General features: G+C 33.7%; 1 protein-coding gene across 2 annotated transcripts in view; it reads left to right on the forward strand.

Moving 5' to 3' along the window:
- LOC114349429 (sperm-tail PG-rich repeat-containing protein 2-like) overlaps positions 1 to 19,787 on the forward strand; it is a 162,715-nt gene that overhangs the window by 614 nt on the left and 142,314 nt on the right. The window contains exons 2-5 of one of the 2 annotated variants that reach the window (XM_050646329.1): positions 987 to 1,093; positions 3,720 to 3,840; positions 11,618 to 11,802; positions 12,885 to 13,109. In XM_050646329.1, the coding sequence (XP_050502286.1) occupies positions 987 to 1,093; positions 3,720 to 3,840; positions 11,618 to 11,802; positions 12,885 to 13,109 (638 nt within the window). Of the gene's footprint in view, positions 1 to 986; positions 1,094 to 1,542; positions 2,006 to 3,719; positions 3,841 to 11,617; positions 11,803 to 12,884; positions 13,110 to 19,787 lie in introns of those variants that run through there. The other variant, XR_007696985.1, reaches the window with a different exon arrangement.

Here is a 19,787-nt window from a genome sequence, read left to right on the forward strand (position 1 = left end):
ATATAGACGATGAAAAAACAGTTCGAGACTGACCCTTCCATGTAGCCCATTGCCGCTAGGTTTTCTTCGCCTACTGCAAAGAACCGCAAATTTGCCAGGCTGTCGCACTGACAGCCTTCTTCCCTTAAATTTTCCCTTAAATGTCCCACATTTCTCTTTACCGAAATTTTTCCTCGGATTATGAGGAGGCTGCCTTGGCAGGGATGGCTCATGAGCTGCCTTAGCAGGGAGTACTTTTCCCTTCTCATTATGTGGCCTAGATATTCCAATTTTCTCGTTTGTATGGTTTTTATGACTTCGCATTCCTTCCCCATCTTCAACAAAACATTTTGATTTGTTACTCTCTCTGTCCATGGTATTTTCCACATTCTCCTGTAGCACCACATCTCGAATGCCTCAATGTTTTTGATCTGCTAACCTCATCAGTTTCAATTACCCATTCAGCTTACAGTGTTCTGTTAGCCGACCTAATATGACTATGACTGTTTTCCTGTCTTTTCTTTTTTAGTCTGTCATAAATATTGGCGAATGATCTAAAATAAATTGTTTCATCTGCCTTTGTCCTGGTGAATTCCTCCACTATTCCAGAGATTTGTGAGCTACTCACTTTCTTGTAGGCGTTATTGATGCTGCCTTTTCAACGCTGCAGAAGGGTTCCGGTCCAATGAATAGAATTAATGAACCTTATTTGACCATTTCATCTGCTTTTTCATTACCCTTATGATGGCTCTCATACTCCGGTACCCAAGCTACCGTAACCTTGCTACGGTCTCCAAGTTTATTTAGAGCACCTACACAATCCCATACTGGTTTAGAATTGACCTCGACAAAATTGAATGCGCTGCCTGGCTATCTGCGAAGATGGCAATTGAATGGTACGTTCTTTTCTGCCTTTCTATTTCTTCCACGCAGTGATGTATTGCCATTTTCTCCACCTGGAAAATTGTACCAAGTGCATTAATATTATACAATATACATTTTTTTAGACAACCGAGTTCCGTTTTTAAGTTCATCCAAATTAGAGCCTTCATATTTGAATCCATCGTTTTGTAGTACCTTTTATCAACTTCCAGATGATGCGAAACATAAAAAGGTAATTTGTTAATGCCTGATTGCACCAACAAATCTTAAGCTCCAGCTTAGCCGTGCTCAGCTTATAGATATTATTGTGTTTCAATTTATCAATCAAAGATAGAATAAAAATTTTAATTTTTTTTAATGTAACGCGGGCACATGAATTTGATACACCCTGTATATTGATTTGTAACTATTTATTATAAGTTTTAAGAAGTGGTTTATCGTTAGTAAGTTTTTTCCCTGAAAAATAAAACACATTAGGAAAGAACTTGATATGAATAGACAATAATTGTTCAGGGTATTTGGAGATTATAACGGTGTTTTGTTATGCACGAGGCCAAAAGCCACAGTAATTAGATCTTAGAAAATTGAGGTAAAGAAAGTTTGGAATTTTAAATATGTTTGTTTAATGATAGGAATATTTAGATAATTTCCGAAAAGTCATAAGTTTGAGTAGGAATATTTTTTAAAGAATGACTGTTTGTTTTCGAATGAAAAGAAAAAAAGATGTGGAGATAAATGTTTCTGATTGGCTAGGCACTTTGGAATGGGAAAAGAGAAGCTTGAAAGTTGAGACAGTTTGAGAAAGAAAAGATTATTATGTTATTGGCATCGCTGAAGAGCAGTCAACGTTTTCGTGGATAGTTAGATAGCAAGTACCGGTGGGTGTTTTGATAGTGGAGAATAGAGCTGAAAAGTGGAACGAGAGACAGATCAAATTGAGACGAAATACCTCTTTGATTCTGTATTATTGTGAGAAGGAGAGGAGAGAATTTTTGGAGTTTGTGTTTTGTTGGAGAATTGGTGCTGGTATGCTGATAGATTTGAAGCTTGAGAACGGAGAGGGCTTTGATGGGTAGCCTAACATAGTCAACGAGGGAGAGCTGTTTTGGGTCAAGAGAAGACATCAGAGTGAGTGAAGCAAAAGGTCAGTCAATTTATGTGAAAGATATTTTTATGTTCGGAAACTAAAATTTTGAGTAAAAGCATATGAATTAAGATTCCAATATTTCAAAAAGTAAATAGGAAGTATAGGTAATTTTGCGAATACCTAAATTTGTTTGTTTAGCTTGTTTTATCAAAGTCATCGGGAACAAACCGATAAATTGTTTTTTTAACTAGAATAAATATAAGTGGTAAAAATTTCATTCGGAGAGCTGTGTCCACAGGTTTTAAATTTGATCGATTTTTAGAGTATTGATTTTGATAATAAAAGACAATTCTGTATGATTATTTTATATTTCTATTTAATTCCCTTTCCTAATATTTTTTCCCGATTAGAACCAACTAAGAGATACTGAAACCACGAGAGAAGATAAGTATAACATAAGATAATTTAGATACTTTTTTTGTATTATAAAAAGGCACCCTGAGATATTTCCTTAATTTTTTGTATTATTTGCGACAATTGGATAATTTATTAAATAATTAATTGGAGTAATCAAATAAAGATTTATTGATATTAAAGTAATAAAAAGTAGATCATAACAATATATAGGGTCGCCTTAAATCTCACTTACGTTGCACCATAATTTTCGATTCTTAATAAGCACGTCTTAATTGAGACGAAGTTTAAGGTGATACAGTAGCGATCAACAGGTAGCCAAAACGCGTTCCAAGATTGCGGCTGTAATTTTGAATACTTTTTCGAGATATTTGGCACACGTATTCGTAATATAATAAAGAATGGCGATACAGAGCCCAATTTGAAAAATATATTAATATGTGGAAATTACTCTGTAATTAAATACAATATTAAAAAACGAGCCTGTACCGCCATTAAGGGCCGGTTGTTCGAACGCTAATCAACATTGATCACTATCAAATACTTAATTACTGTCACAACTGTCAATGTCAACTTTGGTTGGGTTGCCGAAAACATAATTATTGATGACAATTATGAAATTAGTTAATGAATTATGTTAATAATTGTTATGTTAATTGACTAACTAATCTCATAATTATAATTAACCATGTTTTCAGCAACCCAACCAAAGTTGACATTGACAGTTGTGACAGTAATTAAATATTTGATAGTGATCAATGTTGATTAGCGTTCGAACAACCGGCCTAGGAATAACAAAAAAATACACTTTCTTCAAATAAACTTTTTTATCCGATGCCTAGATTTTGTGTCATTTTGGAACTACTAATGAAATAAAAAAGTTTAGTAGTTCCAAAATGACACAAAATCTAGGCATCGGATAAAAAAGTTTATTTGAAGAAAGTGTATTTTTTTTGTTCTTCTTAACGGCGGTACAGGCTCGTTTTTTTAATATTGTATTTAATTACAGAGTAATTTCCACATATTAATATATTTTTCAAATTGGGCTCTGTACCGCCATTCTTTATTATATTACGAATAAGTGTGCCAAATATCTCGAAAAAATATTCAAAAATTACAGCCGCAATCTTGGAACGCGTTTTCGCTACCTGTTGATCGCTACTGTTTCCTCTTAAGATGCAATCCACTTGGCAATCCATTATGGCAAGCTAGAAATAGATCTAAGAGTCAGTGGTGTCAAGATGGCTTAAGATTTGTTGGTGCAACCAGGCATAAAATAATTTAAAGAAATATGCAATAAGCCAATTAGTTACTGGAAAAAAAACTGAATAATATGATTATTTTGTTTGTTTCCTAGTTGGGCTGTTCTCCACAATATACAGCTTCTAGAACATCAAAGATCGACAACCTATCGCCTGGACCAGAAGCATATGACGTTAAACCTGTCAAATGTATGACACAAGCTGATAGAATTGCAGGTATGTTTAAAGGGCTAACTAAAATAGTTCAAATATATCGTATATCATCGTCCTGATGTGAGAAATGCGTAAGTCCAAAATACCCGATTTTACAGGAGACAAAAACTAACTGCGCATAACTCCACTTGTATACAACTAAATATAATGTGAAAATTGCAGGTATGTTTAAAGGGCTAACTAAAATAGTTCAAATATATCGTATATGGTCGTCCTGATGTGAAAAATGCATAAGTTAAAAATACCTGATTTTACAGGAGACAAAAACTAACTGCTCATAACTCCACTTGTATGCAACTAAATATAATGTGAAAATTGCACAAGTCCGACAACAATTTAAATTCACGTTTTTCGTAATCAATTTGTTTAATTATCAAATATTACGTTGTCATTTTAACCTGTTCCCTGTAGGCACTCACCCGTTTACAAGGAATAGCTATTTGTGTAACAAGGGAGGAAAGTGCTACTTTTCCTCCCGAGAATAAAGTTTACTTAATAAATTATTTAATTACTAAGTAATCATTCAAGGGAGGAAAAGGCACTTTACTCCCATGTTATACAATATATGGTTTTTCCACCTTCCTCAAATTAATAACAAGTCATTTTTTCATTTTTGCTTAATTTATTTATGTAACTACCAACAAAATTTATTAAAACTAAAACTAACAAGTAGGTACAATATAACTGTCAACTGTCAAATATAAGTCAAATTAATAATGTAAACATTGTTAAATCAAAATAACAATTTACTGTTTTTTACCATTCTGCAAAATACAGAGTGTTTTATAAATAAACATTAAAATGTATAGATACTTACGTAATAGAAAATAGATATTGCACAAGGCGTCAATAAGTTATATTTCATAAATAAAATACCATGACGTCACTTTCACTTTTCCTCCCTAGGGAGGAAAAATATTTTCCTCCCTATGGAGGACAAGTACAACTTTGCTCCCTACAATCAGGTCCGGAAAAGTATACTTTCGATAAAGGTAGGTCGAAATAACTATTTGTATAACAAGGGAGGAAAGTGTTACTTTTCCTCCCGAGAATGAAGTTTACTGCCCGACGCGCAGCGGACGGCAGTAGGTAGAGGAAAGTCGCCAAATATGGAATACCCTTTTGTTTTGGAAAAATACCTTTATAGAAATGAAAACAGTTTAATGTTATGACAAATCAGTCATACATTTTTATGTAGTAATTAAAAGCCTTCCATTAAATATCTTAATTAACAAAAAAAAATCGAACAAAAAAACAAAATCCCAAATAAGTAACCAAATATGGAATAGATAACCATATATGGAATATAAGGATAAATCTACATAGCAATAACAAAAATAGACGTAAACATCTGAGATCAAATAAATTTAAATAAGAAAATTGTGAAAAATGAAAGAAGTAGCTTAATTCACTTGCAGACATCACAGATCCATGTATCAAACTCTGGACCAGCACAATCATAATGAGCCCACACATTATGCACTTAATCTATTATTCCATAATAAAGCACCAACGACTGTCCATATTTGGATGTGTAAATTAGTTCAAACTAGTATCAACATTTTTTCAAGTCATAATGTTTTAATTACAGAAGGTCATAAAATATTAAAATAAAGGTACTATCGATTTACTCAATAGCATAACAAGTCTGTATTCATGCATAATAACCAATAATACTCATTGAGTATATTTACCTTTGACATTTTCTGCGAGACGATAAAACAAAACGCGCCTGCCAGACACGTATCGTTCGCGTATCTGACACAGAGGTGTGAATACGATAATAAAGAGAGGAACTGAAATAGAGGATGGTCTTGTAGTGCGCTTCCAACTTATATTTTCGGAGAAATCAAGGAATTCCATATTAGGGCACTATTCCATATTTGGTTACTTTCCTCTAATCATTCAAGGGAAGAAAAGGCACTTTACTCCCATGTTATACATATGGTTTTTCCACCTTCCTCAAATAACAAGTCATTTTTTCATTTTTACTTAATTTATTTATGTAACTAACCAACAAAATTTATTATAACTAAAACTACCAAGTAGGTACAATATAACTGTCAACTGTCAAATATAAGTCAAATTATTAATGTAAACATTGTTAAATCAAAATAACAATTTACTGTTTTTTACCATTTTGCAAAATACAGGGTGTTTTATAAATAAACGTTAAAATGTATAGATACTTACGTAATAGAAAATAGATATTGTACAGGGCGTCAATAAGTTATATTTGATGAATGAAATACCATGACGTCACTGTTACTTTTTCTAGGGAGGAAAAGTACAACTTTGCTTCCTACAATCAGGTCCGGAAAAGTATACTTTCGGTAGAGGTAGGTGGAAAAAGACTTTATTATATAAACATCAGAAAATTGCCGATACGTTTGAATGGTTTGGCCACTAATAAGAGCGGACTTGTGGGACTTGTGCAGATTTCATATGGTTTTCAACCTTACACTTCCAACACTTTCACAATTTTACAAAATTATTATTTATCAACTATATTAGAAGAAAACAGATAATGCTATTGGATAATGCTAATAGATGCTATCAAAAGTCTGAAATTGAATATTTTGGACCAACGCATTTTTCATATTAGACCGACGATATAGGAAAAGTCGGCATCTTTACACAACATTTCAAAAAAATTATTATAATGCAATGTAAGATATATTAACTTGTTATCAGATAATTCAGAAAAATTATCTTATTTTTATATTATTATGTGTGTTAACAAACAACAAAAATCATCAATCAAATAATCGGCACTTTCAATCATTGCGTTAATGTTCTTTAAATTTATCTAAACCAAATTAAGCTAGGCAAAAATCGTTTAACAAGAATAATTTTTCATATTATTTTAGCTGTTTTCTATAATTGGAAGAATATTCCTAAAAATCTCTTTATCTTAAAAAAATTATTTATGTTTAAACAGGCATTTGGGCCAATACTAAAAACTCTGTATAGACCAATTGGTACAAACATTTTTCCACTTGTCACACAGCAAGCTCGTTCGCAATCTCATTCAGTTTTACCTCATGCAACCCATTCTGGCCAGAATAGAAAAAAATGTCGACAAACACCTAATCCTACAACAAGGAGGATTTATGCCTGGTTTCACCAACAAATCTTAAGCTCCAGCTTAGCTAAGCTCAGCTTATAGATAGAGCCGCTTTAAGTTTCACTTACGTTGCACCATAATTTTCGATTCTTACCACGTGGAAATCCATTGTAGCAAGCTGAAAATTGATCTAAAACTCAATGGTGCAACGCGTATGTTTAGTAACCTGAGCTTAAAGCACATCTTAAGCTTAAGATTTGTTGGTGAAACCAGGCATTAGACCCCGCAAATTTTGCACCGGTCAAGTTGTTGCACTAACAGAGCAAATTGAATTGGACTTCGAAGAAAAGCTTATAACAGTTGCTGCTTTCGTAGATCTGCCAGCAGCCTATGACTCAGTAAGTTACAAAACATTGGTACACAAATTGTACGAAACTCTCAATGACCAACATCTAGGTATTGTATGTATATTCATTACTGAAAAACAGACGTTTTTTCGTCATGCTAGAGGGAAAAGTAAGTAGGTGGGGAGTTCAAAAAACGGCGTCTCACAGGGAAGTATTTTAGCGCCAATCCTTTTCGTTCTATGTACAAACGACAAACGACCAACCCACGCCAACTGAAACCAAGCACTTCCTCTATGCTGGTGGTGTCGCAATATGTGCTTAAGCAAAAGTTTTGAAGAAGTAGCAGAGATACTCAAAACTGCCTTAAAACAATGACTGCGTACTTACTTCAGAATTCCCTGAGGTGAGATCCAATTCTTCTTTCAAAGAAAGCTTAACGAAAACTCCAAATTGTGTGGAATGGTAATACTTTAGAACACACAGACCAACCTAAGTATCTTGGAGTAACTCTGAACCGGTCCTTCACCTACAGACATCATTGCATAAAAACTAGAGGGATAGTAAAAACTGGGAACAGCATACCCAGGAAGCTATCGGGAAGTTAATGGGGTGCATGTTATGGCATCTTAAGTACGACAGCATATGAACTGTGTTTTTCAACTGATGAATATGCAGGTCCCATTTGGAACAGATCTGCCCACACCAAAGAAGTTGATTCTTATATGCAGAAAGTAGAGATGCATCAAGTCAAACTAGTTTGATTTTATTCAACAAACTTGACTTGACTTGAAAATCAAACTTTTTTTGTAAAAAAGTTTGACTTGACTTGATTTCGATATCATTAGGTTTGACTTGAAATCAAACTTCTTCAAACAGTTTGAAGTTTGAATATCATATTGGCAACGTGTTTATTTCCAATTCTAATTGAGAGCGTGCGGATTTTGTTGTGACTTATTTGGATAGGTCTAAATCTGTACTCTGCTACTCCGCAAATTAGTTTGTAGTTCATATTTAGACGTCCATGTTTGGCTTGTTTATTACGTTTGTTTTGAAGTGTGTGGCTTTGGGAGATAATATCTGAATTTGGATATTTTTCGGTTAAGAATAAGTACCAAAACAAATTTAGTCTGATATTGAAGGTATTCCCACTGCAAAAATTAAGAGAAAAAATCTGTAGTCGAAGCAGTATTAATTAAGAAAAATAAGTATACTGATTTATTTGATGTTGCGGCAGGAGAATCCAAAACAATGAAAATTGCAAAGTGCATACATACAAAAATAAAGAACAGAGTTATAAAATCACAAACAGTGAACTAATTCTTTTAAAGGACGGCGTTATGCATAACTCGACCAAGCGTCATTTCTTTAAAATCGAGATAACAGCGGATTCTGGTGACACATAGCTAAAACTATCTTGGAAAAATCCCTGTTATTGGCATGTTAACGGTTACTAAGAAAAACAAAAATAAACCAAGCGACATTCTGTCTATTAAGGGTTTTTAGTTTTGCATAACAAGACTATATTCATAACTGCCATTCTTAACTGCCATTCATAACTGCCATATATTCATAACTGCCATATATTCATAACAGTTTCGCAGTTGTAGACTAAGCACCGACTAACCGTCTTTAGTCTGTTTATGCTAAACTAAGCGTTTTGCCAGAATAACGTTTTTGTTCCAATAAATGTAGGTACACATTAATTTTGAAGTTTCGGTCAAAAAATTATGAAATTTTTTTAAAGTGAAAATGTTGTGTTTACATATATAATTAAATTGAAAAATACAAATAATCTATATAAAATATCTATATTATATCAGCTAACGTGCTATGTACTAAGAGTATAGTATAAGTCATAAAATGGACCTTTCGGGATTCTCCTATATTTTGAATTTTAAATGTTTATTAATCATTTCTGTACTAAGAGTATAAGTCAATAGCCTGTTTTCATGTATAAATATTGATTTTATTCCAACAGTACAACTTTTAGTTTCAAAAGTCTGCTTTGTATTAAGAGTACAAGCGTTGTACAAGTCAACTTATACTGTTAGTACCTTCCGCTTTCACTTACGCAGCTTGACTTATACTTTTAGTACACACACCACATGTTATGAGATTCTGGGGCGTTTGTATTGAAAAAATGTAGATAATACAAATTTGACCATAAAATTTCAAGGAATTAACATGCTTAAAAAGGGGTTGGTACGAAAACAGATTTTTGAGGTTCTTTATTTTCTTCATTTTTAACTTTTCTAAACCTTTTTTTATGACTTTCGTTCTGTCGTTGAAGACGGAGTCGGTGTTTATTGTTATCGGTTATAAAAGCAGAAAATTATAAAAATAGCTACAGTTGGAAAAATGAAAGAATACCCATGAACGAACATATAAAACACGCCGTATTTTCCTGTCACTGTGTCACAAAGAAAATTGCCCAGCGCAAGTACATGTAATAATAATTATTACATGTACTTGCGCTGGCCAATTTTTTGTATGACACGGTGACAGGAAAATATAGCGTGTTTTATATGTTCGTTCATGGGTATTCTTTCATTTTTCCTACTGTAGATCCCATTTAAACCAGAAACTGTTCATTTAGTATTTTTTATTTAATTTTGTTGTGCGTGCTTAAAATAGTTTACTGTGAAAGTGTCAGTGTTCTATTGTACATGATTGTTAAAAATAAGTAGATGGAAACAAATACTAAAATTATTGGAACTAAATGATGATTTATATGGCACTCAATGTATTATTAAATTTCTTATCTTAATTGGCAACTGACATGTCTATCTCAAGAAAAAAGTATATCTACGAAATACTACGTTTCAAACTCTTTCAAACTAGTTTGACAAACAGTTTGAATTTTCAAACCTGTACGATTGACCAGTTTGAATTGACTTGAATTATTTGTTAGAGGGATTGACTTGAGTTTGACTTGAAATTAAGTCAAACTCAAGTCAATTTCAAACATTCAAGTCAAACTTGTGCAACTTTAGCAGAAAGTGTCCTCATCAAAGCACCCTCGAAGATTTATGGGTCGCCAACAAAGATGGAACCGACGTAGCCTATTGGGGCCGTGCAAGTTCGGCAAAGCGACCTCTATTTCTACGCTCTGTACTTTTATTCGCACTTTTAATTATATTGGCCAATTATATTAGTCCTGGTTACTGGATAATTGTCAGTTGAATAGTGATAAACTGACTAACATATTACAGGAATACCAGATAGTAAACACCTTTGTCTATCTCGGGTCTAGTATAACTAACGATGGTAACTGTGAAGCAGTTCGGAGACGTATTGGTATGGAAAAAAATGCGATGAGTCGCCTAACTAAACTTTGGAAAGACAGATCTCTCTCTCAAAATATCAAGATGAGACTGGTGAATGCCCTTGTATTCTCAATATTTCTATACGGAGCAGAGACTTGGACTCTTCGCGCATGCGAGCGCAAAAAAATTGATGCCTTTGAGATGTGGTGCTGGAGAAAAATGCTGCGCATACCTTGGACAGCTCATAGGACAAACGTCTCCATTCTAAACCAACTCAATATTAAAAAAAGGCTGTCCGCAATATGTCTGCAACGAATTTTGGAATTCTTTGGTCACGTGGTTCGCAGAGGTGACGACAGTTTGGAGAGATTAATTGTTTCTGGAAACGTTCCGGGGAGAAGATCAAGCGGACGATCACCAACTAGATGGTCTGACCAAATAAAGCATTCAGCTGGAAACTCATTCTGCGAAGCTCTTAGAGCAGCTGAAGATAGAGACCAATGGAGAAACATTGTTAGGAATATTGGAAGAAATCACGATCCTCAGTAATAGGGAAACGACAGGAGACAGACTGGATAATTGTCAAGGCCATAGTCCAAAAAAAATAATAAAAAGAAAAAATAAGATGCAGGTTATGTTATGCAAACTTAAACAAGTGTATGTAGTAAATAAAATTAGTTATTAAAATGCAGCACTGCAAGCAAAATACAATTAATTAAATTTACCTTTATATAATAATTGCATATCATATCAATATTGTGGAGCAATATATAATTTTTCTGCTTCAATGACAGAAGGTATGAAATATACGTCAATTTGACAATTTCAACTGACAATATGAATTATTTAACATAGTTGCAATATTTCTCCGCGACTCGCGCACGGTCGTTTCTCGTTTCCCTTCCAAGTACTTGCACACCGCGAATACTCGGTTACCGCAATTATACGAATGACAATTCCGGACACGATAAAGTAAAGCAAGTTGTAAACAAAATGTTTACAATAAATGCTCTATGTATGGTTTAGACGATAGTTTTATTTTACACCATTAACGTTTTTACTAAATACATTAACACGTATATTATATAATTATGCTGTAGGCCACGAAAAAGTAAAAAAACTCTATGTTTGTCGAGTTCCCTACACCCTTGTTGGATCTGGACCTTCGGTGCCCACTAAACTTAATGCTAATGGTTATTCTGTGAGTCATTTTGGAGATGTGAAGCCGATTCCTGCCACATACCACGATACTACATTAGGTCCAGCGTTTTATGACATGGTGCAAGTAAGATACTCTATATCCTATCAATTAATATAGTTTGCTTAAGATCAGTTATTTTCTTTAGTGTTTATTAACATTTATTTTTTAACAAGGCTATCGGTACATAATTCGCAAATATTTTACGGGTATCCCTACTTTTTCTGTCTTTACACGGCAAATTACGTGTAGTAAAATTCACACTGGTATGGATACGTAAACATTACTAGAATGTCATTCTACTTGAAAATGTCATCAATAATTTAAAGAGATGGCTTTTGAATGTTCTTGGATAACTGTTATTTTTATACTTGCAAATTCTAGCAAATTTTTATTCTTGCAAATAACTATGTATTCAGTAGTTGTAATAATTTATATGTACAACAAAAACTAATACTCAATCGAGAAAAGAAGAAAAGTGTTAAAGTGATTTTTTATTAATATATTGTTACTATGGAACGCTTACAATTATTTTGAACATCTTTAAAAACAAAATACTTGGATCACAGAATATATTATCCTGTAGTCCAGAAAGCCACTGCGCATCCGCTAGGAAAAATATTCTAATTCGGATTTTTTGCACAATCTTACTCAAAAAGGACCCCTTTAAACGTTTTTTTGTTTCTTTTTGTTTTTTTTTTCGTAAAATTATTTATTTTTAGGTTTTTTGGATCATTCCAAACAGAAAAGGTCTTTAGTGACTTTTTTCTAAAAATGATAGTTTTTGACATATAAGCGATTAAAAATTGAAAAATTGCGAAATCGGCCATTTTTAACCCTCAAAAACTATGTGAAAAACTGAAAATTTGAATGTTGCCAAGGCAGGTAGATATTCTTTAAACATCGATTGATGAAATCCCGAAGAGTTTTTGCAATACAATATTCAAAACTTCTTTGTTTTTTTAATTGCTAATAAAGCGTGCGCGACACTATTTTCCACCGACAGCAAATGATAGGAATAAATTCGTTATTTCGTAAACCGGCGGCTTTAAGGAAAAATCCCGAAACAGGTCGATTTTTATTTTTAAGTTATGATATTATCTTCGTTAGAATTATTTTGTAATACACATAATTTAGATAATTTAGTAGTTATTTTCCCTATTTTTCAGAAATCTCGTTACGAAAAGCAATACAGAGGCATCGATTGGCAATGCAGCAAGACAAAAAGAGATTCCTACAAAATAGACACGAACATTCCTGGACCCGCCGACTATTCTCTAAAGATACCTACGTGTCCTCGGAATCAAGAAGACGAAGAATTCCGCGAGATGGCGCGACTATACACTTTCCTTCCGCGATACATGGACAAGCAAGAAATGATTACAAAAAATAATGTAAGTAAATTCCTTTTAATTTCTAAAATAATTTCTTTGATCACAACCTTATAAGAGGGTAATGAATGAAATCAATATTTTAAACACTGTTTAAGTAATGGTATTAAATTGCATATAAGTATTGATGAGGGATATAGAATCAAAACTCGCTTTCTCCAAAATTATCGTTTGTCACAAATCGCAAAAACTTGTAAAAAACAAGCCAATACAGTTGTCACACTGATTTAAGTTTCATATTACAGAATTTAACCATAGAAATTGATATTAAATAATCAGTGAAATCCAACTTTCGTCAATAATTAAATAACTGGCATTTTTGTTTGGAGAAAGCGAGTTTTGAAGCAAACTTTTGGAGAAAACAAGGTTTGAAGCAAACTCGTTAGAAGAAAGCAAATTGGTTACAGGTTTCGTACATCAAACTACGATAAAGTCCCATGTATTTTGTCGGACAGAACATCCAATTGATTTGTTACCCTTTCATTAAACTCTCGTGCAAAAATCAGACTGCTATTACTAACCAACTTGATTCCTGTCATTTAACATTCTTCGTGTTCCACTCATTAAAATGCCCATTTGGTGATAAACATCAATCTGATTTTTGTATGAGAGTTTAATGAAATGGTAATAAATCATTGGAAGATATGTCCGACAAAATACATGGAACGATTTCGTAGTCTGACGTTCCAAATTTTTAACCTGTTCCACAGTTTAAACTTCCCCTGTTCCAGTATTCCCATACATAAAAGTTTGTCCGACTAGACACCCTTAAGCTATTAACAAATTTTCAGCTTGCTATTAATCAACTTTTTTTGGTACGCGGGATCCAGGCCCATATATTTAAATACATTAGTAAACAATTAAGCATGCCGAATGTTGTAAGTAGTCTTGTAAACAAAACTTACACATACAGGTATTATAGTACAATATTGCATTTCTGTATAATATATTATTATTGACCTAATAATAACTTTTTTTTGGTACGCGGGATCCAGGTCTAAAGGTAACGTCGAGATCAGAGCAATTATTATTATTATTATACGCGTTACGGTCTCCTGCAAATTTCTTTAGATATTACATAGTACTTATGTTAAAACGATTAAAGTATTGGAAGGGGGCGACAAATATTAAGTTGCACACGGGCGGCCAACATTTTAGCGGCGGCCCTGGTTTAAGAAACAGATTCATAAAATATAAACAACTCAATTTCGGCCATGGATGGAGAAAGCGAATTTTGATTATGTACCCTTCATATAATATACGCATATTGTGCATTTTTGAAATATTTTGCGTAATTAGGTATACCTAAGTCTTTAAGAAAAGTGCATTTGACATAAAAAAACCAGTCCTAACATATAGTGTACATTGATTGCTTAGGAATGGGTGCAATTTCAGACAAAATTGAAAAATAATCCATTGCGACCCTTAACTGCTCGTTTTCACGCTCTCTCTCTCTCTCTCTCTCTCTCTCTCTCTCTGTCATCAGAAGTTGATCCAGAATATCTTTAGAATGCTCTCCGGAAATATATTATGCCATTTTTGTAGAGTCTTTTACACCAATTTTCTACATCTCTGTAGAATTGACAATTGATCCAGTAAAATCGGTCTCGAACTCTGGCAAGTGTCCCCAAGTATGACTCCAAAATGTCCCCCAGAAATCTGCTATGATTCCAGAGTACTTTTTTATTTCTGTGGTCAGTTGTGGAGAGAAATGGATTTCTTAGATATCTTTAAAAAACTACTAGTTCTATTTTTAGTAAGACTATGTGACAGGTTTCTGGATGTCCTTGCAATTATTTTGCAAATGTCCTATTATTTTTCAATAACATCTACGTTTTCATTTTTAGATTTTTTTTTGAAAAATTTTGCAGTATGCATAACCTTTGGTATAAAATAGGTTGTTGAAATTTGGAAATACTTTTCGCCCCTTCATACTCCTAGACTGAGGTTAGTCCCCAATTTAGCGTTTTATGATGAAAGTAAAAAGCTTGTTGTATTTCACCATCCTATGGTTCGTCTATGAATGCCTGTATACCAACTTGTTCCAGAAAATCTTAAGGTGCCTGAGGGTACGTCAAATGCTTTTTATATGTCTTTTAATATGTCCGCTTCAAATTCTTGCAGGTTTCGTTATGTTTTTGATAATATCTAAGTTTCAGGTGACGTTGGAAAACCTGCTTTAAATGCTGCTCATCATTACCTTCTGCCTAATGATTGCACAAAAAAGGTACAACTGGGTGCATTCTGGGAAAGAATTGCAATATGTTTGCTGGGGTCCTCGAAGGACACTACAAGGGAAAGTGCCATTTCTTTCTCAGTCCAGACATTTGGTCTTGCCTTCGGCTTCGAATTGAAAACGATAAACTTTCTTCTTCTTATATATTGTACACCGTTTTTAAGGCGTCAACGCCCTTCCGGTAGGGATCTATGGAGGAGTGATCATCGAGCCGCAAGCCCTTATCCCTTGCCGTACCGCTCCTCCATAGGCCGATCAGACACCAGCTTATTCCAGACCAAGTCGTAGATTCTTTTAGAATTTTAGACTACGACGTTAACCTTTTTATTTTTCTATTCTCCTCTATCCTCTAGATTTGCCGATAAAACTTCTTGGCTGACTGACCGACTTTCTTCTTCTTACGGTGTCTTATCCGTAAGGACGTTGGCCATTACATTTGCCCATTTAATCTTATTTGCAGCAGCGCTGAATAGTTCTATTGAGGTCATATTCGTCCATGGACGTAGATTTTTAAGCCAAGAGTTGCGTCTTCTTCCTGGTCCCCTTTTGCTATTGTTTTTGCCTTCGATTATAAGTTGGAGCAGTTCATAATTATTTTGATTTCTTAAATTTATGATCTCTATCTCTACCTTTCTACTCTACTTCTCCTATTTCTCATCATTTTCTTGTCTAAGCTTCTCCTTCAGCTCTGCCTATTCTTGTCTACGGATCTTCTTCAACACATTTTTTTGTTATTGTCTACGTAACTTTCTGTGTTTATATAAATTTTCTAATGTTCCAGACTTTACCAGACATTTCTGGATTTTTCCATATGTCAAATATTCTGTATTTTTTTCCTCAAGGGACTTTTTCCATATAGAATAAATCTTATGCAACTGTTGCAACAATATTACTACCTTTCATTGTTATCCAATGTTTGCTCGCGATTGCTCTCAAAAGTCCCACTGTGCGTACTTCTTTTCATCTCTTTTGGCCTTTACTTCAATATTCTCTGTATCTTATTTGTTGTTACCTTTATTTTTGGGTATGTGACAGGCGTATCACGATTTAATTTTTATAACCTGTTAGATGATGTTCCTAACATTTGTTCTTGGCTCTATTTCAGTGACTATACCACGTTCATTTTCAAGATAAGTTCAGACGCTAGTTTCAGATGATCAATTCAGATTCATGAGAAATTAAGTTTTAACCAATGACAAGCTGAGACGACACGACACACCCATTGGCCATCGACCTTCTTCTTCATGTGCCGTTCTCGATTTTCGAGCGTTGGCTATCAAATTGGCTATAATAATTTTGTTGACAGCAGCTCGGAAAAGGGATGGAGAGGATATGTTAAACCGTTCTCTCAGGATTCTAAGCCATGCCGTTCCTCTTCAACCTGGCCCACATCTTCCGTCTACCTTGCCTTGTATTATTAAATGGAGTATAGCTCTTTGGATGTCGCATTACATAGCCAAAATATTTAAGTTTTCGATTTTTAACTGTCCTGACGACTACCGTAACTTTTCCCATCCGATGCAAAACAACTTCGTTACGAACTATATCCATCCAATTTATTAGTAGCATTTCCGATACACCCAGATATCCGATACACCCAGATACTTGCGAAATGTGGCTTGTTAAAGTCTAAGCTTCGGTGCCATACAAAAGAATAGAGAACACATAACATCTCACTAATCTAATTTTCAGACTTTCAGACGTGTCTGAAACTGGCGTAAGACCTTATCTTGGAAATAAACGTAGTATAACACCCTAAGAGGTTGCTCTAGTTGCCTACATCCAAAATAACGGCTAAAAAACTTATGACTTTTGATACTTTTAATCTTTTCGAAATGTGATCATTTTATGCCTTCTTCTTCTTTTTCTTCTTATACTTGTAGATCTGTGGATCTGTTAATTCCGACGTTTGAAATATTTCTTGAGAGGTAGACTGCCAGCTATCTCTTATCTATTTGGTGGTCTCCATCTCCCTGGTGAACGCTTGCCAGCTGGTTTTCCCTCTAGCGCAATTCTTGCTGGTCTGTGCTCCTCCATTCTTTTTACGTCTGAACCATTATGACTGAACCATTCTCTTTGTCTTTGGCTACCCCATCTTACTACATCTTGTACGCCACATTGTTCCCTGATGGTGTTGTTTCGTATTCCATCCCTTAAGGTCTTCCCTGCTATTGCTCTTAGTGTCTGAAGCAAGTTTTATAAATTCTAACTTTGCTGTCCATTCTCATATTATATGGGTTATTCAAGACCATATCTATCAAATATTCGGACATGACTGCGGCCTTGTTTATTTGTCCTCTTAGGTCTCTGGCTGGGTCATGCTAACTTGATAAATCTACACCTAGATATTTGAACTGGTTTAGCTGTTCTATGGGTTACTCTTCTACCACTAGCTTGCATCTAATAGGATATTTTGCAATGGTAATGCATTTTCTTTTTTGCGTGGATATGTTCATGTTGAGTCGTCGACATGCTTGGTAGAATCGATAAAGTTGTCTTTGTAGGTCATCCTCATCCTCTGTCATCGGGGCTGCATCCTCCGCATATCACACTATACTGATTCTACTGTGACCGAGTCTGTATCCTAGTTGTAGCGATCCCTCATCTTCTATTATTTCAGCCATTAGCATACTGAATAGAAATGGGCTGAGGCTGTCTCTCTGCCTGATTCTCCTTGGTGTTGGTATGTTGGCCGTAGTGGAGTCGTTGGTTTTAATTTTTGTCGTGTTATTATTGTTCATATTTGTTTAATGACTTCAACAATGTTTGCTGGTATCCTTTTTGGCTTCATTTTCTGTAATATATCGCTGTCTGACTCTGTCAAATTCTTTTGTTATGTCTATGAAGCAAATATATGCGAGTTTAATATATTCTATTTGTGGCAATTTTATGCCACATTCTGGAAATTATTTTCTTTAGAAAACAGAAATGTTTGTATACAGTGATGAGCGCACTCATAACCGGCAAAATAACGCAAAAGATGGAAAACATAATACATTGCGAAACAAAAAGAGATGAAACTAGTGGAGGTGGAAATTATCGTTATAAACGTATAAATTAACATTAAATTACATAGTTTCCCACCTACGTATCAGAGGAGTATGACAACTGTCACTGTGACAGTAGAATTTTATAAAATACTCTTGTCACAGAAATCTAAAGTCTAAAGGTGGAAAACTGTGTAATGTAATGTTAATTTATACGTTTATAACGATAATTTCCACCTCCATTGTTTTCATTTCTTTTTGCTTTGCAATGTATTATGTTTTCCATCTTTTGCGTTATTTTGCCGGTTATTAGCGCACTCACCACTGTATCATATAATATGAAGGGTCGATTAACTGTTATACTTAAAATACGGTTTTATATAAGTATGAAAGAAGATTTTACGCTTAAGCCTGCCATTTATTTTATTATTCATTTTTTCGTATCTTATCCTAAACTAATACTAATATTAATCTCTAATAAACAATTCTACTAATAAATAATTATTTTCGTATTTTTTTTAATAATTTTTTATAATATATTTTTTTGTATTTTTTTCTAAATGATGTTCTTAGAGTTCCACAGCAAAAACTGCAACATTCTTCTTTGGCCCTCTACTTAATTCGAAAGCTTTTTTACTATGGACTGTCCAAGTTCGTGATTCATTTTATCTATATATTTTTTTATTATATTTTTTTAATTACTCTATTTTTTTATATATTTTTTTGTTTTTTTTTTTTATTTTTTTATTATATTTTTTTTCTTTTTCTTCTTTTAATATATAACAATTTACAAGAAATACTTACTCTATATTTTACAATTGCAATTTAAGTTTAATATCTAAAATATGTTTATACAATAGTCGGTATACCAACTCATCGTTTCCTAATGTTATTAAATAGTTTAAATTAATGGGATGTTGGATATCAGTCAAAGAATACAGTGGCTTTAAAAACATATTAACGTTATTAGAAATAAGTGAACAGGTCAAAATTTTGTGTTGTAGGTTACCCAACTGACCACAAATATATTGTGGACTATCAGCTAGATTAAGTTTAAATATATATGATGGTGTAAGAGAGTGGTTAAATCTCATTCTTCATATGGTTCTTGTCATATCCTTTGTCGACTCCATTTTAGAAAACCAAGGTTTATCTGTTATGTAGTTTCTGATTGATCTGTAATGGTTTCCTGTATTTATATTCTTATCAATATACATATACCTTTCTTTCCATTCTTTCTTAAGCTCTTTGAATGAATCTGATTCAATATCTCTAGATGTACAAAGATAATGTGTTAATACTCCTTGTGTCACCACGTTATTAGCCAATTCATCTACTATTTCATTTCCAGTTATTCCATAGTGGCTTTTAATCCACGCTAACTTAACAGACTTTCCTTGTTGCTAAAGTTCTTTAATTTTATTTATTATATATAATTCAATGTAGTTCACTTTTGTT

This window comes from Diabrotica virgifera, chromosome 3 (genome assembly GCF_917563875.1).
Source record: "Diabrotica virgifera virgifera chromosome 3, PGI_DIABVI_V3a".
Classification (NCBI taxonomy): domain Eukaryota; kingdom Metazoa; phylum Arthropoda; class Insecta; order Coleoptera; family Chrysomelidae; genus Diabrotica; species Diabrotica virgifera.